At 38.8% G+C, this 22,197-nt stretch overlaps 1 protein-coding gene across 2 annotated transcripts in view; it reads left to right on the top strand.

The window, feature by feature from the left end:
• LOC133541062 (carnitine O-palmitoyltransferase 1, liver isoform-like) overlaps positions 1–22,197 on the top strand; it is a 56,007-nt gene that overhangs the window by 2,694 nt on the left and 31,116 nt on the right. For both annotated transcript variants that reach the window (XM_061884139.1, XM_061884138.1), the window contains exons 2-4: positions 12,850–12,992; positions 16,755–16,894; positions 21,563–21,740. In XM_061884139.1, the coding sequence (XP_061740123.1) occupies positions 12,852–12,992; positions 16,755–16,894; positions 21,563–21,740 (459 nt within the window). In that variant the 5' untranslated portion in view covers positions 12,850–12,851. The remainder of the gene's footprint in view (positions 1–12,849; positions 12,993–16,754; positions 16,895–21,562; positions 21,741–22,197) is intronic.

Below are 22,197 nucleotides of genomic sequence, written 5' to 3'. Positions count from 1 at the left end.
ACATTAAAACATTCTTGTTCATACTGCATTAACAAATGCTCATTTTAAACTTTCATCCAGAGAGGGAAATCACAAGTCAGTTGACCAAAACTGTATTCATTAAACAGTTATTAAACAGTGACACAAAAATTCATGTCATTTCAAAACAAAAAGACATTTTAAAACAAGCTATGTGTGCACTTTTGTGCATGATGTCACTAAATGACGTATCAAAACAACACTAAAGGCCTACTGAAATGAGATTTTCTTATTTAAACCGGGATAGCAGGTCCATTCTATGTGTCATACTTGATCATTTCGCGATATTGCCATATTTTTGCTGAAAGGATTTAGTAGAGAACATCCACGATAAAGTTCGCAACTTTCGGTGCCAACAGAAAAGCCCTGCCTCTACCGGAAGTCGCAGACGATGAAGTCACATGTTGATGGCTCCTCACATATTCAAAACAGCTATTTGGACCGAGAAAACGACAATTTCCCCATTAATTTGAGCGAGGATGAAAGTTTCGTGTTTGAGGATATTGATAGCGACGGACTGGAAAAAAAAACAAAAAAGTTAAAAAAAAAAAAACGCGATTGCATTGGGACGGATTCTGATGTTTTTAGACACATTTACTGGGATAATTCTGGGAAATCCCTTATCTTTCTATTGTGTTGCTAGGGTTTTAGTGAGTTTAACAGTACCTGATAGTCGGGTGTGTTGACGCGCAGTGTCTCAGGAAAGTCGACGGCAGCTGTATGGGCGGCACAAGCTTAGCTGATATCCGGTAAGAATCGACTTTTTACCACAATTTTCTCACCGAAACCTGCTGGTTGACATTCGGTTGGGATCCATGTTCGCTGTGATCCATAGTAAAGTTTCACCTCCGTGAATTTTAAACAAGGAATCACCGTGTATTTGTGTGGCTAAAGGCTAAAGCTTCCCAACTCCATCTTTCTACTTTGACTTCTCCAATATTAATTGAACAAATTGCAAAGGATTCAGCAACACAGATGTTCAAAATACTGTGTAATTATGCGGTTAAAGCAGACGACTTTTAGCTGTGTGTGTGTGGGCAGCGCTCATATTCCCTAACAGCCCATGACGTCAAGCGCACACGTCATCATTACGCGACGTTTTCAAGAAAAAACTCCCGGGAAATAAAAAATTGCAATTTAGTAAACTAAAAAGGCCGTATTGGCATGTGTTGCAATGTTAATATTTCACCATTGATATATAAACTATCAGACTGCGTGGTGGGTAGTAGTGGGTTTCAGTAGGCCTATTAAAGTGCACTTTTTGTACAATAGTGTAAAACAAATAAAGTGCACTTTTGTGCATGATGTCACACAAGATATATCAATAAGTGTCAAATAAAAATGAGCTGCATAAATAGCAGTGCTGCTACTTTTTGTAGCAACGCTTTTGCGCATAATTGTTGAACATATTCCCGCTTGAAGCCAAACCACCGCCAGACGATGGACCCCGTGCTGTTTTTTTTGGTAATTAATTCTTCCTTCATTTGCTACCAGATTCGCACCATCTCTCTCTCGTATTACCACTCGCAACGCACTGTTAGCATCACAGCTAATGTTCCCTATGTAGCTACCTCTCTGTTCGGGGGGGGGGGGGTCGTATACGTATGTGACCTATGTAAGAAGGTGCGTTTGTTTTAAGTCTTTGTGAGAAGCGTAGACAGGAAAGAGTGAGAAGAGCCTGTAGTGTAATGCCCTCAGCTAAAAAGAACTGTGTGAGAACATATACTCAAATATCACAATATAGTCATTTTCTATATCGCACAGAGACAATCCCGCGATATATCGATATATCACCCAACCCTAATCCGAACATGACGTGACAATCAACTATGTCCCCACAAAGAAGGATAAAAACAACTGAAATATTCTTGATTGCTAAAACAAAGCAGATGTGGGGAATAGCGGTCAAGGAAGACATGAAACTGCTGCAGGAAAATACCAACAAAACAGGAAAAGTCACCAAAATAGGAGCGCAAGACAAGAACTAAAACATTAAACACAGGAAAACAGCAAAAAAAACTCAAAATTAGTCAGGGCGTGATGTGACAGGTGGTGACAGTACACCTACTTTGAGACAAGAGCTATATTGATGCATGGTTGGTTATGGTTTAAAGTCATATCCAACAATTGCAACAACGACTTTTTATTGTCAATATCGGCTGATGAGATTCATTTAATGATTTCTGCTGGTGGTGTGCCTCCTTTCTATGGAAAAAAATGGGCTTTGGCTCAAAAAAGGTTTAAAAACACTGGCTTATACACTACACCCATTACGTCATTCATTTAGGGGTTAAATGATGATGATGATATAATGATAGTACAGGTGCATTAATAATAATGTATAGTTGTTGCTTATACACTACACCAGGCCTGGGCAATTATTTTGAGTCGGCTAAAAAAACAGAAAAATGTGTCTGGGGGCTGGTATAGCTCTATCTATCGATACCAGGGGTCTCAAACATGCAGCCCGTGGGCCAATTGTGGCCGTTAGACGTTATGCGGCCCGCGCTTTGATATGACAATTTAAGGTTGGTGCGGCCCGCTAGATTACTATGAACGCCGCTTGACAGCATCATGCTTGCCAAAGTCCCCAAGTTTCCCCGGAGACCCTGAATTTCAGGGCACCAATTGTCTTGAAGCCCTTGTCAATTTTTACCAGATCAACAATTTTCAGGGAGTGCCAAAATGCCACTGCCTTTAGCGCCCCCTACATCCTGAACTGACAGCGTGCAAGCCCAGTTATATGTTGCAAGATATATTTGATCAACAGTTACACACGTCACACTAAGGGTGGCCGTAAAAAAAACTTTTAACACTGTTACAAATATGTGCCAGACTGTAAACCCACACCAAACAAGAATGACAAACACATTTTGGGAGAACATCCGCATCGTAACACAACATAATCACACCAGAACAATTACCCACAATCCCATGCAGACCTAACTCTTCCGGGCTACAATATACACACCCCTGCTACCACCAACCGCTCACCCTCCCTACTTGCGTCGGTTGAGGTGTTGTATATTGTAGCCCTGCAAGGTGTTCTGGGTATTTGTTCTCTTGTGTTTAAGTTGTGTTAGGGTGCGGAAATTCTCCCAAAAAGGGTTTGTCATTCTTTTTTGGTGTGTGTTCACAGTGTGGCTCATATTTGTAACAGTGTTAAAAGTTTTTTTTACGGCCACCCTTAGTGTGACGTGTATGGCTGTTGAACAAGTACGTCTTGCAGCCACTGACGTTGTTCTACACAAGTCTCACACAACATGATACAGAGCCGGCACATTGGTTGTGTGATAATAAAAGTTTGCGTGATGACATGTAGTGGAGCAGTAGTCTTGTTTTGGGGGTTCGCGGACCCCTGGAGGTACTCGAAGGTATGCCAAGGGACAAGAGAGATTTATTATAAACATTCTAAAAAACAACACCAATTCATAAATCCTTTATACGTGTTTATTGAATAATACTTCAATGAAGTATGAATGTAAGTTCATAAACTGTGGAAAAATAATACAACAATCTAAGATTCAGTGTTGACAGCTAGACTTTTTGTGGACATGTTCCATAAATATTGAGGTTAAAGATTTCTTTTTTTTGTGAAGAAATGTTTAGAATTAAGTTCATGAATCTAGATGGATTTCTATTACAATCCCCAAAGAGAGCACTTTAAGTTGATGATTATTTCTATGTGTAGAAATCTTTATTTATAATTGCATCACTTGTTTATTTTTCAACAAGTTTTTTAGTTATTTTTATATCTTTTTTTCCAAATAGTTCAAGAAAGACCACTAAAAATTAGCAATATTTTGCTCTGTTATACAATTTAATAAATCAGAAAGTGATGACATAGTGCTGTATTTTACTTCTTTTTTTCAACTAAAATGCTTTGCTCTGATTAGGGGGTACTTGAATAAAAAAAAATTTCACACGGGGTACATCACTGAAAAAAGGTTGAGAACCACTGTTGTAGAGGACGTTAAAGGCACTGAAAGGTGCACTGATATTCTGGAGTCCTCCAGAAAAATCGTGAGGATTGGCAAGTATGTTGCTAGGGTGGGAAAGCCATTCCTAGAAGGTGAATTCATTAAAAACTGCATGTTAGATTTTTTAAGAAATCTTTTCTTGCGGCCCAGCCTCACCCAGTTTCTGCATCCAGTGCCCCCCAGGTAAATTGAATTTGAGACCTCTGGTCTATACATACATACATTCATATGTATATAATGTGTAGGCTGTGAAAATCTGCTGCACAGTATGTGTGCTTGGGTCCTATTTTTAGGAACACTAATACAAAACCTCACAGTAATGTCGGATTGGAAGCTAAAAACGTTATGACAGACCACCTTAAAAATGGAATGGAATTTATTTTATTTTTTTTATTGAATGGGGCACCCAGAATGTACAAGAAAATATAGAATGTGGGATTTACAATATTAACTATGAAGGATAAAACACTGAATATTGACAGCATATGACCCCCACTCTATCAACAAAATGCAACAAACACAGCGAAATATGAACGCGAAGGGTAAAAAAAACAAAAAAACACCTATGATCTGTTATATATCTGATACATCAATCAGCTTTAGAACTGTCGTGTAAAAATCTGCTTCTGCGTCTGTCCCTAACACCTAGATTTCAGGCTGGCCACTGTGGAAACGCTGATGGACACAAATTCACAATACTGTCAATTGCAAACTATACTTTTTGTTAGCCTGCAGATATAGATTCAAGTAAAGTACCTCGTTTCAAAAATTATCATTTACTACAAATGTAGTCATTCAGTGCAGTGACAGCAGCATGAATCAGAATTGATAGTAGCTCATTGTATTAATCTACTCCTTGTTCCTTTTCATTTTATTGTTCTCTTTTCTTATTATGTATGCTTAATATCCAAAATATTCAAACATTAATAAACGGTAAACGGATAAATGATAACCGCGGTAAAATTCCTGACAGTGAGTATTACCGTCTTGAATTAAAATGATCAAAAACCCTGATTGATAATTGCACGTTAATAAACTCACAGACTTGCTGGCGCCTTTTCACTAGTTTAAATGCTAACATGAAAACAAGATACATTAACGTCTTTCCCCATTAAGAAACAACATACCCCAATCTCATCTTATATAAACACATTTTTGTCTGAGCAACTAAGATATTCAATTGTGCATACATTAACTCTACAAGATGTGCTCTTTTACATACTCTTAGTGTGATTGTTCTTAGAAGAAAAAAGACAGAGGTTTAAGAAACACTAAACAGACTAGCATGCCACAACGCCCGCCAGAAATATTAATTAATAATTAAAATAGATATTATTTGTTACACATTTTTCATTTAAATATATCTTAAAATGCTACAGTGGAAACCAATATTTTATCAAAATAAAATCTTAGCCATTAAAACAGTTACAATAAGAGGACTGAAAAACTAACAGTGAAGCCGAAGAAACTCAAAATATGCAAAATAAGTAGGCTTTCTAACAGTGTGTCTATTTATTTTAGGTATTTGAAAAAATACTTGGTCAAAAGATTTCAATGTGTGTATTATTACTTTTTAAGCACAATGGACAATACCGCGATAATAATGAAGACCGTGATAATTTTGGTCACAATAACAACCGTGATGAGAAATGTTTACATCGTTACATCCTCATCATAACAGGTGACGTGGCAGAAGCACCATCAAAAAATTATGAATGCAGGGAGTACAACACATTTTTGGATTGATCCGCCATTTCTGACGGCGACGATGTTGACTTACCAACAATTGTTGTTATATTATTTTCTCTCCCGACTATTATTTATCTGCCTGTTCATTTCTTGTTAATAACTTCAATTCTGCTCCTATGCATTTTGATCTACACTTAAAATTTAGTAAGCACTTATTTCTTCTGTTTCTAGCTAGTTTAAACTAGTTTATCTATTAGCATGTCTTCTCCTGCTCGCTCTCGGTGTGTAACATGTTTAGCCTCGCCCTCCAGCGCTAATCTTAGTTGAAAATAATAATTAGGATATTAAGACATGCAGTTTATTTGCTGTAATGGAGGTGATTATTGTTAACATGGGGTAGTGGCTCCACACTGTGTATGGAGACACATAATTAGCTGCCAGCTTGTAAACCCGGAGATTACAAATAAAAACAATACCAGCCAGAGGGGATCAGCTTTTGTGATCGTCATTGAAAAGCATTAATCCGCAATGGCGATCACGTACTTAGAAAAAAAAATCTCCGATACTGGTGGCCGATCAAATGGCCCATCTCTAATTATTATTATCTAGTATGATTACACTACTGATTGATTTGTTCTTAAAAATAATGCTGACTATAATACTGTTTATCAACAATATTATGTGGAACAACATATCGTTCAGCCAATTTTTTTTTCTTCTTTCATTCAACCTTTATTTAACTGTGTAACAACACATTGAGATCTCTTTCACAAGGGTGACCTGGCCAAGAGGTCAGCAACACATGTCACAGAGCAGTTAAAGAAAGGTATTAAGTTATGACAGACATTTTAAAGGCCTACTGAAATGAGATTTTCTTATTTAAACAGGAATAGCAGGTCCATTTTATGTGTCATACTTGATCATTTTGCGATATTACCTTATTTTTGCTGGAAGGATTTAGTAGAGAACATCGACGATAAAGTTTGCAACTTTTGGTAGCTAATAAAAAAGCCTTGCCTTTACCGGAAGTAGCAGACGATCTGCGCGTGACGTCACTGCTTGTAGAGTTCCTCACATCCTCACATTGTTTACATTCATAGCCACCAGCAGCTAGAGCGATTCGGACCGAGAAAGCGACAATTTCCCTATTAATTTGAGCGAGGATGAAAGATTTGTGGATGAGGATTGAGAGAGTGAACGACTAGAAGAAAAAAAAAAGGCGAGGGCAGTGAGAGCGATTCAGATGTTATTAGACACATTTACTAGGATAATTCTGGAAAATCCCTTATATGCCTATTGTGTTACTAGTGTTTTAGTGAGATTATATGGTACTTGAAAATCGGAGGGATGTGGCCACAGTTGTGGTGACCGCCAGTGTCTCCGGTGGGAGGAGGTAATAGTCTGCAGCTGCAGGAAGACGCAAGCTCCGCTCATAACTACGTAAAAACCGGCTTATTACCACAATTTTCTGACCGAAACCTGCCGGTTGACATGTTGTCGGAATCCATGTTCGCTTGACCGCTCTGATCCATAGTAAAGCTTCACCTTCGGGAATTTTAAACAAGGAAACACCGGCTGTGTTTGTATTGCTAAAGGCTAAAAGCTTACCACCTCCATCTTTCTACTTTGACTCCTCCATTATTAATTGAACAAATTGCAAAAGATTCAGCAACACAGTTGTCCAGAATACTGTGTAATTATGCGATTAAAGCAGACTACTTATAGCTTGGATCGGGCTGGAAGAAAATGTCTGTTACAACCGGTGACGTCGAACGCACGCGTCATCATACCGCGAAGTTTTCAACAGGACACTTTGCGGGAAATTTAAAATTGCAATTTAGTAAACTAAAAAGGCCGTATAGGCATGTGTTGCAATGTTAATATTTCATCATTGATATATAAACTATCAGACTGCTTGGTGGGTAGTAGTGGGTTTCAGTAGGCCTTTAAGGAGTGTTATCAATTATCAATTACTGGCAAGGAAGGTTGTTGTTTTTTTTACCTTAAAAAAAGCAGTTTTTATTTCTTATTAAAAGAACCCAAGCGTCACCCTAATTTTAGAGGCTAAATTTTTGATGAAACCCAACTACTTGTAATTTAAAACCTGCTCTATAGGTTTTCCTTTTGATGTTACAATACTTGGAATGTTTTTTGGTAGCCACTTTGAATAAGCCTATTATTATTATTATTATTGTTATTATAAAAGGTTACTGGGGCCAATAACCCTTGTAAGTAACTAGCTTTTAACAGTGAATTAGCAGTTAGATTGTTCAATAGCTTTGATTAAAAACTAATACAAGTGAAAAGTTACGCAGCTCCTTACCACATACTTCAGCAACTAAATTAGGAGCCGTTGTAACACGATTTGAAATGGGTTTTTTTGTCCTTTCCATACAAACTAATATATTGTTACAAATTGTTACAGCAAAATTCTGCAATATATATTGCGATATAGATTTTAGGCTACATCGCCCATCTCGAAACTCTCATCCCACGTCAAGGCAGTTTTATGTCAGTTTGATTGCTTTTCAATGAATTGCCCAGAATTGTCTGAAACTAGGTCATTCATCCTTTAAGGCCTCGTTCACGCTGCAGGCCAGTTCCGATTTTCTGCTCATATGCGACCTGTGTCTGATTTTTTTCATGCCAGTGTGAAAAATACAATTCCGAATTTGTCAAATCCCAGGCCTCTTTTAATATGTGGATATAAATCCGGTTTGTATGTGATGCAACCAAATTGTGAACACTCCGGTCGCATCCATCTGACCAAAAAGTGATAAGTGTCATAATTATTGGCAAAAATAGACTGTTACAAAATAGGTAAGTGACAAATGAGCAGGGGAAACAGGTGAAAATAATGTTTTAGAAAGTCCCATCAATGTTCCGCCACTCCCATGCTTACGACTGCTTCCCCACAGACACGCTCTTCAGGGCAGACGTTGAAACAAAATTTCCTGCAAACTGCCAGAGCCAAAATACTTTTGCCCCTTTCTTTTTCCATCTTCTAATAAAGAATTTGGTTCAGAAAATGTTGGCTTTGATTGCACAAAATCCTTGAAATTAACACAATTGACTGAGACCTACTAGATTAGAAGCCATGATTGCTTCCGTAAACACTGTGATGTCTTGTCTGCACGCGGGTTAGTTTGCATTCACATTTTTTTGTTACATAAAAAGATTGTATTTGACAAAAAAACACAAACAAATTTGACATCCTACCCTGCACTGTGAACATAGCCTATGTCACGGTCTGACATTTTCACGTACAATGACCTGATTGGCAAGATTCCACCTTGTCCTCCTTGACCACTTACTATACAGGTTTGGTAGCCCCTCACATAAGAATGCACCTGTTGAACAGTGCACTCAAGGTGTGGTTGCAGTATATAGTATGTAGTTTAGAACTGTTCAGTCTTTCCCTCCAACCACATCCTTCCTCTGCTAGAATCTCACAAAAAAGTCATTTGAGGATACCTTTCATATGGAACAGATTTATGCTATGTTCTTGTACTAAACAAACCAAATATCCTTACTTTATCAATCTTATTTACACATAATTTCTGTCTTTATATGGTCACATGTATTTAATTTTCTGCTCTCTGTATCGCGCACGGCTCAGCAATAAGGTAATACGACTAGTATTATACACCAGTTTTTCCTGTTTGAGAATAAATAACAAAAACATGCTGCTCGTTAGCCTATTGGAATGGTTTGAACTCAATGACAGAAACCCAGTACAGTACTTCAAGCTTTTTCTTTCAAGTCTATGCAGCTTGTGCTTGAATTTTCTTGTCTAAATCTATCTGAAACATTAGGTCATATGACTGATTTTTACTATACATTTTCTTAAAATGACATACTGTGATTCCTTCTTTTGAATTTCTTTTGTAACAGTTTCCATTCGGGCCTTCATAACCTTTCCTAAATGGTGCTTTTATTGGGATGCTGTTATGATCCGTTGCGCGGATCATGTTTTGTTCTGTTAGTTTGGCTACCTCACGTCTGTTTTCAGCACCCTTGGGTTTGTGTTTTGGTTTCCATGGGTGCTGATTAATTTCACCTGCCTCTGATTAGTGTTCTGGACGCTCACCTGCTTCTGGGCACTGATCAGAGAGCTACATATTCCTGTCCTTCGCCACACACTGTCTGGCTGTCTTATTTGCTTCTACGCAACAGTTACGACGTCTATTCCTACGAGTCCAGAGCTAAGCTTTGCTTTTTGTTTGCCTGTGTTTATGACGAGCTTTCACGTAGCTATTTCCTTAGCTTAGCTTATTGTGCGATCGGTCTTTATGTAGTTTTGCATGTTTCATAGACAATAAATAATTGGCTCACCTGCTCTTTGCCTCCCGAGTTTCCTTCCGCATCTTGGGAGAACGACCCGCGCATAAACATGCGACCGTGTCGTTACGGATGCACAATGTTTGTTTCCATGAAAAGCATGTGATCGTGATTGCTGATTTATGCCTTATGAAATCCTAAAACTTGTACCTGTACAGGCAATATTTTGGTGCCATTCTTAATTGAATAACTTTCCATCCTTTGACAAATTATGTAGGCATAATGCAAAGGTGAGTTGCTCCTCACAAATGTTTTATATATTTTGCACAAGTCTGGAAAAAATGTTAACTGCTGTCAATAATAGAGCCTAAAACAATGAAACACTCTTGACTTGGTGATGTTTAAGTTACTCGTGTTGTATTTTTTGAGTGTAGGTTCTTCATCAGTGGTTTGCGACTGCTTAGGTTGTTCTTTTGTTCCTTCCTATTACTGCTTTGCCCAACATGTGTTTGTGGACTAATCGCACACAAGCCATTCATAATTCATGATGATACAAAGACGGCGCCATGATAAATATTATATGTTAAAGCAACAGCAGTATCCTTAACTGGACCACAATGAGGCTGTATTTAGTAGGGGTAGTAGGGATAACATTAGTTCATTTTTGTTGATTGTTGATTCAACATTTTGATCAGGCACGGTTTCAGAATAATCGATTTTCATGACTTCAGTTTTCATTTTTTTCAATAAAATCAGTTATTATACACAGCGCAAACATGTTTGATATAAAAGTAGTTTTGACTGATTGTCTATCATTCCATTTATTTGCCAAATTATATTCAACAAAATAGTTAAGCCTAACGCTACTCAGGTTTCCTGCTAATAACTAGACAGTGCATCTAAAATGCAACAGCAAGTGTCTATCATATGCAAAAATAATTTAAACAGACAACTGTGCATTGGCAACATTGTTTTGGATCACAACATTAATTAAGAAATTATTAATAGTGAAAGTGCATCCCCATTGCCGCAACTAGTTGTGATTTATAAATGATCGCTTTGGAGGGGCGGGCCCAAAGAGTTTGCATACCCCTGATGATTCGGCAACCAAAAAATGGAGCTGGACATTTGATAGGCATTCGGAAAGATGGACCTGGGTTGCAAGATGGGCTGCAGAAAGATGGACTTAGCCCAATGATGGATTTAGAAAAGATGGACTTGTGGAGATGATTGGCTTCTGCGAAGCTGTCTAGTTTTGTTTTATTAATGTGGTTCCATTGCTACCATATATGGATAATCCACTGATTTCACCAGTGGGCAAGATTATTTTATAAATATATCTGCAACGCGATGTATGCAGATCCCAAATACAAAACAACAGGTACCAATAGGTGAGAAATGTTGGATTTGCATAATAGGGCTTGAAAGTGTAATGCATCATGGGTCTTACTGAGTTGGAATGGCATCTCTACATTTACATTTACATTGGGTTTAATGCAAGACTCAGTCCCAAAGTTGGTTTTCGTGGTGTGCAATACCGATGATAGTGTTTTTTTTGTTTTTTTTTCTTCTTCTATTAATCTATAACTTTTACACTGCAATATGTAGTTCTTATGGCTGTGAATATTTGGGTACCACATAATTTGATGTGATTCTTGGGGCTAACAATTCGATTCATAATCGATTCCCGATGTAGAACAATTCATGATTTATAATCAATACTTTTTTTTAAATAACATTTGGTGCCAATTCTATTATTAACTATGTCCCTCCATAAAATAACAGATCTGATTAATTTATGTATATATATATATTACCGGTTTAATAAAATTCTACCCAAACATTTAATAAAGTCAAATAAAAAATAAGACAACAAGAGAAGTATCCCACAAGTAAATCTGTACAACAGATATGGGCATCTACATAAAAAATATGATTTGCCTGGGTGGCTGGACAGGACAGACTAAAAGAAAAAAAAATGTAATTGTTTTTTGTTTTTGTTTTTTTAAATCAATAAGTAAGCGTTACAAGTAAAAATCACAATTCATTAGAAAATCTTTTTTTGACACCCTTAGTATTTATTACTACTTTATATTAATCATTACGTTTTACTTCTGTTACTGTATGTACAAAACCTGCACTGCTGCAATGTATTTCATCCATCTATTTTTTATCTCTTGTCTCTTTCGGGATCGCAGGGGTGCTGGAGGCTATCCCAGCTGCACTGGGATCCTATCCAATTTTTACATCCAAACAAACCCATTTCTGCCTGCAATTTTCAAGTACTAAGACGAAGGGTATTGAGCAGTAGTTGCCATGTGTGGATTTAATACCTCTAAATGCATGCTTCCTTTTGTTTTTATTTTGACTTGGTGGTTTAGTTGTAAATATTTGCATTCTATTGTAAAATAGAATTTATGAAATGCAATTGTGGAGGTGCAAGTGTAATACAGTCAGCTACAGTGTGCCTGTGCATGTTTTTGTGTGTTTTGTTGTTTGTCTCCCACACACCACTTTAAAGCTGTAAAGCTTGACTTACTGTGAATGTCTTGAGAAATCAATACAATAAGTTTGGAAATTATAATTATTTAAGGCCCATCCTTTCAACTTTACTAAAACACCTAGCATTAAGTATTGTAACAGTACATAAATATTGCACCACTGTATGAAGTACTCTGTTCGTTTGTACATGTTTATAACTAGGAAATGGCGTGATGATGCACTTCATTTCTGTTTGAAGATTAATTTATCCAATGAGAACTTTTTCACGTTTCACATTTTGCTTAACTATTTGAACAGACTAAGCTGTTACAATGACACTCGTAAAACTTAAAGTTAAATGAATTACAATCTCTTTTTTGTTTGTGTGTGTCCATAATAGCAATGGCAGAGGCTCATCAGGCTGTGGCGTTCCAGTTCACGATAACACCGGAAGGCATCGACCTGCGTCTTTCCTATCAAGCCCTCAACCAGATCTACTTGTCAGGAGTGCGATCATGGAAAAAGCGTGTCAGCCGCTTAAAGGTGAGCAACAGCAAGCCTGCTTATAATTACAGGCGGTCCTCTGTCTATGTACAATTTCTGCTCCTACGACGACGATGTAAATTGGAAATTATGCCTAAATTATTGCGAAATGAACACCTAAATCACTGTTACGTTCCACGTATGCACTTTAATATTGCATTCTCCTACGATCTCTAGCCCCAGAGCCATCTGGGAATGTAACAATCACTCACACTGTACTGACTATACACATAGTACAGGGCTCGAATTTAACCATGACAACCGCAGCAAATGCCGCGACCGCCCTCCTCCCTTGCCGTAATGCCCTAAAAAATTGACCATCATCAGTGGCAAGAACATTCCGTGACTGCCCTTGACTTTTTGTAAATGGACGAGGGATGTAACGGTAAACAGTATAATGATAATTTGCGATAAAATTCCAGACGGTTAGTAATACCATCTAATTTTTTAATTACCGAAAAAACATAATTTATTAATGCATTTTTGGCAACACAAAGTCAGGTGCATGGGCACAAGCATCGTTTGGCTTGATAATCATGGCGGACTAACTACACCGACTTTGCTCGAAGTGAAGGGTGTTGTATTTTTGTTGGCCAAACTGTTGCACTGAACCACTTAAAGGGGTTGGACAAGAACAAAGCTTGTCTATTAAACTTCATCTTCATTAGCCAATCTGCTTTGCCCATGTTTTTTTTACATTACTTGTGTTTTTTTCATATTACAAAGGTATTACTTAAAAAATCATTTATGTGACACAGCATTTTGTTAATGTTTTATTGTGTGTAGTTCATTCCTATATGACATATTTCTGTTCAAACTCATAATGGATCTGTCTCAATACAGAATCTACCTGTACATATTTGACTTGGTGATGTTTGTGTTGATGTTGGTGATGTAATCTACCTGTACACACCTAAAAAAACAAACAAAAAAACTCCCTCTATCAAAATGTATCAGCTTTATAGAGACAAAAAGCTGATAAGTTGATATTATCAAAGAAATTAAAAAAATAAAAATGTATCTTTAGATATTGTGTCAACGTTTATTTATAGCCTTTTTATTAAACATTACAATTGACTTTCCCGGTAAGGTCTATTCAGGTGTACTGGAGAGGAGGCTACGCCGGATAGTCGAACCTCGGATTCAGGAGGAACAGTGTGGTTTTCGTCCTGGTCGTGGAACTGTGGACCAGCTCTATACTCTCAGCAGGGTCCTTAAGGGTGCATGGGAGTTTGCCCAACCAGTCTACATGTGCTTTGTAGACTTGGAGAAGGCTTTCAACCGTGTACCCCGGGAAGTCCTGTGGGAAGTGCTCAAAGAGTATGGGGTAGCGGACTGTCTTATTGTGGTGGTCCGCTCCCTGTACGATCAGTGTCAGAGCTTGGTCCGCATTGCCAGCAGTAAGTCGGACACGTTTCCAGTGAGGGTTGGACTGCGCCAAGGCTGCGCTTTGTCACCAACTCTGTTCATAATTTATATGGACAGAATTTCTAGGCGCAGTCCAGGCGTTGAGGGTATCTGGTTTGGTGGCTGCAGGATTAGGTCTCTGCTATTTGCAGATGATGCGGTCCTGATGGCTTCATCTGGCCAAGATCTTCAACTCTCACTGGATCGGTTCGCAGCCGAGTGTGAAGCGACCGGGATGAGAATCAGCACCTAGGGAGGTGTTTCTGGCACGTCCGACCGGTAGGAGGCCACGGGGAAGACCCAGGACACGTTGGGAAGACTATATCTCCCGGCTGGCCTGGGAACGCCTCGGGATCCCCCGGTAAGAGCTGGAAGAAGTGGCAGGAGAGAGGGAAGTCTGGGCGTCCCTGCTTAGGCTGCTGCCCCCGCGACCCGACCTCAGATGAGCGGAAGAAGATGGATGGATGGATTGATTACAATTGACATGACGGTATTAAGTTTACACCCCAAAACTGCTTTACTTAACAATCAGTAATCATGACTTCAATATTGAGCCCTAGATCTCATACATGAACACTATTTGTATCTATTATCATGTGTATATATATATATATATATATATGTATATATATATACATATATACATATATATATATATATATCTCTCGAAAAAATATGAGCCCTCTTCATTTAAGGCAACACTTGCCTTGACCTGGCATGCTCCTGATAATGATACTGTAGAAAATGTAGTTTACAGATGAAACTCAAAATGTTTTTGTGCAAAGGTTCATTTATACCATTTATTGGATTTACAAGGTGAAATTAATATATGACATAGGCTCATAACATTGAACACAAGACATTTCAAGCCTTCTTTTGATATAATACCGATAATTATGGCTTACAGCTTTTGAAAACATTACATTTAAAAAAAAAACTCAGTAAATGTGGGGTTTTCAAAAACTGCAAGCCAAAATCATCAAAATATTAGCAAAAAGGCTTTACATACCTTACATTGCAAGTAATGACACATTAGTTTCACATTTTAAGTTGAATTGCTGACATGAATGAACTTTAGCATTATATTAAATTTTTTGAAGTTTTACCTATTAATAAACCAATAATATTAATTTATGGGTACGGTGCCACATAATTAGCTGCTGGCCGCTTTTCATCCCAAGGGCCTAATTAGATAGTGTCACTCAGAGGGGATCGGTGTTTGTGATCGGATTTAACAGACATAAATCATCAAGGGTCCATCACATAATTCTTCACGAAAATTGTCCGATGCCGATCATCGCACATCCCTTGTCACGAAATGACATAATATTAGGACCGCCTGTATGTTCATACCTTTTAAGATGTATTTTCTTTTCCTTTTCTTTCCGATAGTTAGCATTATAATTGTGCTCACATATTTTGACTGGGCTTGTTTTCATGTATTTTTCTTCTCATTTATTCATAGTTTTGTTTTAATATAATTTTGTTCATGAGGGGGTAGAATGAAGAAGAGCCTCTCACGTCCAAGTGAAGATCCGTGTGTGTGTGTGTGTGTGTGTGTGTGTGTGTGTGTGTGTGTGTGTAACATCTGAGTGTGTCTTTGTCATGCATGTACTGACAGGCAACACAAGTATTTTTACCACTGGTTGTGTAGGCATATGGACAAGCGTTTTCCAAGCAACTACACAACTCATTATTGTCCTGGTGGTCTATCCGTACAAGTAACATTGTAAACGTTCACTAGTATTACAGCAAATTAAATTGAGTTTAAAAAAATGGATGCCTAGTTTCTGTGGAAACTGTCAAAGAGGTTCGCTGTCGTGTAAAACTGCACTTCATCAAACTTATGCATCCTTTTCTCTTAAGAGCTGGAAAATATTAGAAACAGCAGTATGACACAATGCTGTACTTCACCACTGCATATTAAGGCCCCTGTATTAAACATCAAGTTTTTATTAATCTCTGACCGTTTCTTTTGAAATGAAAATGATTGATTCTCTACTCGAGGTGGGAATCTTTGAGCTCCTCCCAATTCGATTTAGAATATTTGATTATTGATGCATCTTTAATTTATGTATATTAATGCAGTTTTACATTTTTTTTGTTTTATTATGTAAGCGTTATTCACTTGTAACTTTTAAACAGTGCATTTGTAATGAGAAACAATTCAAATGATTTTCATCACATTTATTAAATTAATGTCCATGTCCAAATTGCATTGCATCTAAAAATCAGTTATTTCCCCCACCACTACTCTACTGTCGGGATTGGTGGGTTGGATTTAGGAATGTGGTTCTTGCATTAAACTACAAATAGGAATACACCTCGCTTGTGTTTTTTGCTGTCTGCTTGCAGAACCGGATGATCAAGGGAGTGTACCCAGCCAGCCTTTCATCCTGGCTTTTTGTCGCCATCGCCATCCTGGCCACAATGTATATGCGCTCTGATCCTAGCATGGGGCTCATTGCCAAAATACAGCAACACCTTCCCCTCAGGTACAGTTAGTACACACACAGTTCAAGAACAAACATTCCTGTGTCATTTTTTATTGTTGACCCTAGAAGGTTTTTATTTAATTACAAAGCAATTTTGTTTCCAAGTTTGAAATCCAAAACTAACCATAACATGAAACGGTCCTCACTTGGTTAACTTGACCCAGTTATCAGCTTGTTTTTTTGGGTCACTGTGACACGTTTTGTCATGTTGTCACGTCTTGCAAGTGTGACAAACCAAAGAGCCTAATCTCCAAACATCAAAGTTCCCTGGATGTTTGACTGATGCGTCACAAGTAAACAATGTGGGTGCGCTGCCTGCAAATGAACTATGGCCCACTTCTCAAACAGTCTGTAATTGACTGCCACAGTAGTACTGACTCACTGTTTGCATGACACTTACAATTTTCACATTCCATTTTGACAGCATCCAGTAGAGCAGCGGTTCCACACAATCACTTCGTTTTCATGCACTAAATTAGTCTCATTTCTCAGATAGTTAGTTTTTTGTATATTCACACCTGCGTGTGAAGTCCAAGTGTCCATGCGTCTATTGGTCATACACCATGTTTCTCCAGTACACTGGGGGGCGCTTATTTCATTTTAGCGCAGGTAACCGAATTACTTCTCCGGTTGACATATGAAGTCTCACTAGGATTTGCGGATCCTTTCAACTTGTTTTAGAATCAGAATCAAAAATACTTAAATAATCTCCGAGGGGAAATTATGATTTTCAGCATAATCCCATTCAAGAGCAGATAGACATTACAGGGAGACAGAACAGGATCGCTGACGGGTCTGCCAACTTCCGGCGCCCCTAACAAAAATGGTGAGAAACAGGTAAATGCTGGGGAGAGGGGGTTTGAGAAAAAAATGTTCAGTCTAAGCCTGGAGAGGGGGTCCAGACTGACGCCAAGGGGAAAAAAATTGGTGTATTGGTCATACACCATGTTTCTCCAGTACACTGGGGGGCGCTTATTTCATTTTAGCGCAGGTAACCGAATTACTTCTCCGGTTGACATATGAAGTCTCACTAGGATTTGCGGATCCTTTCAACTTGTTTTAGAATCAGAATCAAAAATACTTAAATAATCTCCGAAGGGAAATTAAGATTTTCAGCATAATCCCATTCAAGAGCAGATAGACATTACAGGGAGACAGAACAGGATCGCTGACGGGTCTGCCAACTTCCGGCGCCCCTAACAAAAATGGTGAGAAACAGGTAAATGCTGGGGAGAGAGGGTTGGGGGGGAGGGGGTTTGAGAAAAAAATGTTCAGTCTAAGCCTGGAGAGAGGGTCCAGACTGAGGCCAAGGGGAAAAAAACCCCTGTGGGGCGGTATAGCTCGGTTGGTAGAGTGGCTGTGCCAGCAACTTGAGGGTTGCAGGTTCGATTCCCGCTTCCGCCATCCTAGTCACTGCCGTTGTGTCCTTGGGCAAGACACTTTACCCAAGTGTCACCCACACTGGTTTAAATGTAACTTAGATATTGGGTTTCACTACGTGAACCGCTTTGAGTCACTATAGAAAAGCGCTATATAAATATAATTCACTTCACTTCACTTCACTCATGGCCATAGCACACATAAACGTGTGGAAGACGGAAACATCAAAGAACATGAAGGATATTAAAGACATTAAAAAGGCAGAGCTGATGCAACCAGACATTTCTACATACAGCTACAAAAGTAGAACAACGCCAACAACAACAAAAAACACACTTCTGCTGGGGTAGGGGGAGCATGGCCAGAAACAGAAACAGACCCAACAAAGCAACAAAGGAAACCGGCTCCAAGCTCGGCCGCCCACTAACTCTCGGCCAGTGCCCAGTCCGCATGGATGAGAGAGGATGCGTCTAAGGAGACTGTCCGATGCCTGCTCATTCAGCCAAGAGACTGTAAAGCGAGTCCGTCCCGGCGCTCAGCGCCAGCTCCGCAGCCCTGTCTCTTCATCCGCATCTCCTCCAGTCTCTCCAGACGGGCTCTGGTGTAGCAAAGACCCAGCAGCTGGCGGTTTAGCTCGGTTGGTAGCGTGGCTGTGCCAGCAACTTGAGGGTTGCAGGTTCGATTCCCGCTTCTGCCAACCTAGTCACTGCCGTTGTGTCCTTGGGCAAGACACTTTACCCACCTGCTCCCAGTGCCACCCACACTGGTTTGAATGTAACTTAGATATTGGGTTTCACTATGTAAAGCGCTTTGAGTCACTAGAGAAAAAGCGCTATATAAATATAATTCACTTCACTTCACTTCACTCATGGCCAAAAGGCTCCAGGGAGGCAGATTTCACGTTATTTCGGATGTAATGTTGGCACATATTAGAAATGTTACGTCTATATTAGCAATGCCGATGTTAAACAGCAGACAGCATCAAGAAATGATCTTGGACTGCGCTACGAACATGACGATATTACCAAGAATGTATCGGGGCTGATGCAGGTCCAATGCAAAGAAAGACCGCCGGAAGAGTATTTTCGAAGGAATTTTCGGACAAAAATCGTGGATACCAAAATGTTTTAATGTCTCCAAGTTCATTGAAAATGCTGTGTGGATTGATGGAAGGAGTTTTAAATCCAAAGGAAAATACCGTTTGTGCCCTCGCTGATATCCAGAGGATGGTTGCTATTTGTTGACTATCTTGCCCGTTGTGCGGAAAGTGAATCAGTTGGCTTGCACAAATGCAGCGTGAATAGGTTTGTGTATGCTTTATTAATTGCTTCTTATATGACTGCTTCATTATCTTTCATCTCATTTGTATTTTGTTCGGGAGTCAGAATTACATTTTACATTTCCTTAACTACCCTCTGAATTTAATCTGTTTAATTTTTTTACACCATCGATGCACCTCAAAATGAGCTGTTTCTTTAATTAGTAAAGTAAATAAACTGTCTCCTCTTCTTTAATATTGTTGCTACGTTTTGATTGAATGATATCTGCTTCCGGGTTGTTTCCCGCGCGTTGAGACCGGTTGAAAGATCCCCTCCGGCGGTCGAGAGATCCGGTTTCCAATTACGTAATCCATTTGTGTTAGTCTGACTTTTCAAAACCCAAACACCATTGAATTAAGGGGTTTCCATGGGTTATTGGAGGCATATTGAGAGCAAAACTATTTGAGAAATCAGATTAATTTAGTGCATGGAGACGTATTTAACTGATAAGGGGCGCAAGCAGTTTGGGGGGGGAACGACGACAAAGAAAAAAAATCAAAATCAAAATCAATGCACTGATAATTGGGAGAGGACCTACAGCAAAACAAAAGTGAGAATGGCTCTGTTAACATTGCACACCAAATATGATTTTTTTCTCCTTAAGTAACACAGATCATATTTTTTTGCCAGTCTAAATGCTCCAAAGTGCTTCAAATCTGATCTTTTTGGATCAGATTTAGGCCACATTAGGAGGTAGTCCAAATTCCTATTGGAATCTGATCTTTTCAAATGTGACTTTGGTCTTAACGCAATGCGACCTGAATGCAACCCATATGTGACTTTTTTGTCAGCTTTGGGCGAGCTACATAATGCATGTTCGCGGGGAAAGACAGAACCTGCCAGCATTGTCCACATGTTGAAGTCAGGACTTTGGGAAGGCCATTCTAAAACCTTAATTCTTGCCTGATTTAGTCATACCTTAACCACTTTTGACGTGTGTTTGGGGTTCCTGTTGGAACATGCAACTGCACCCAAGACCCAACCTCCGGGCTGAGGATTTTAAGTTGTCCTGAAGAATTTGTAGGTAATCCTCCTTTTTAATTGTCACATTTACTCTCTGTAAAGCACCAGTTCCTTTGGCAGCAAAACAGGCCGAGAGCATAATACTACCACCAACATGCTTGACGGTAGGCATGGTGTTCCAGGGATTAAAGGCCTCATCTTTTCTCCTCCAAACATATTGCTGGGTATTGTGGCCAAACAGCTCAATTTTTGTTTCATCTGACATCACATGGACAAAGATAAGACCTTCTGGAGGAAAGTTCTAAGGTCAGATGAAACAAAAATTGGGCTGTTTGGCCACAATACCAAGCAATATGTTTGGAGGAGAAAGGGTGAGACTTTTAATCCCAGGAACATCACTCCTACCGTCAAGCATGGTGGTGGTAGTATTATTCTCTGGGCCTGTTTTGCTGCCAATGGAACTGGTGCTTTACAGAGAGAAACTCAAGACAGCCATGACATTATGTCCTGTACAACTTCTCTCTGGGGAGGGGGGCGGGGCATACTAGGATGACAGGGGATGCAAAACAATAACAGTGCAATACGTTTTCATAACATGGTCACTACTGCCTAGTTTCTCTTCTTATGTTCTTATTTTACTGTTATATTTTTATTCTCATTGTTGCTTTTTACTCTTATTGTAATATTTTTCTATTTTGTTTCCATTATAACCCCATTTTTTACTTTTTACTGTTTAATTGATCTCAACTCCGTACACTGCTGCTGTAATTTTTAATTTTCCTGAAGGAACTCTCCTGAAGGAATCAATAAAGTACTATCCATCTATCCATCTATCTATCTATCTATCTATCTATCTATCCATCCATCCATCCATCCATCCATCCATCCATCCATCCATCCATCCATCCATCTATTTACAAGTGTATGTAAACTTTTGACCATGACTGTAAATGACAGATGTACTATGTACATTTTCAACCCCATTTTTTTCTTTGTTTCCATCCAGCCTGCACGTGTCTCTCAGCACTCAAGGTCAGACCATGCTGTCTGCGCTGGTCTTTAGCACGCTGCTGTGGCTCTCTCTCATCCTGGCTCTCAGGTTCTGCCTCAAGCTGCTTCTCTCCTACCACCAATGGATATTTGAGCAGCACGGTCGAGCTTCCAACACCACTAAAATCTGGGGGGTAAGCCACGTTCTCACTCGAGATTATTTCCTCCAATCTCGAACCTACATTTTTAGCATTTTAAAATGTCAAAACAATTTCCGTTTTGTAGTACATGAGAGACGTTACAATTCAAATCTTACTTGAGGAACCTCACACTTCTGGGATGATTTAATGATGAAGGAAGTGTTGAGGATAATAGAGGTTGAGTTGCTTCAGATAAAAAATGATTTGATATTAATAAATTATCATAAAATGATAAGAAAACAAAATGTACGATGTTTAGTAGTGTAAGGACAAATTTTAAAGCAAAATTCAGTTCAAATCAGGTGTAAATTGATAGAGTATATGAAACTAAGTTCTTGGGAATAATAATTAATCATAAATTATGTTGGAAACCGCAGATTGAATATATAAAGGGAAAAATATCCAAATCCATTGCTATTCTTTATAAAGTAAGACACATGCTGAATAAGAA

The sequence above is a fragment of the Nerophis ophidion genome, linkage group LG23 (assembly GCF_033978795.1).
Source record: "Nerophis ophidion isolate RoL-2023_Sa linkage group LG23, RoL_Noph_v1.0, whole genome shotgun sequence".
NCBI classification, from domain to species: domain Eukaryota; kingdom Metazoa; phylum Chordata; class Actinopteri; order Syngnathiformes; family Syngnathidae; genus Nerophis; species Nerophis ophidion.
Note: the sequence above shows the minus strand (reverse complement) of the source record. Positions and strands in the feature narration are given on the sequence as shown.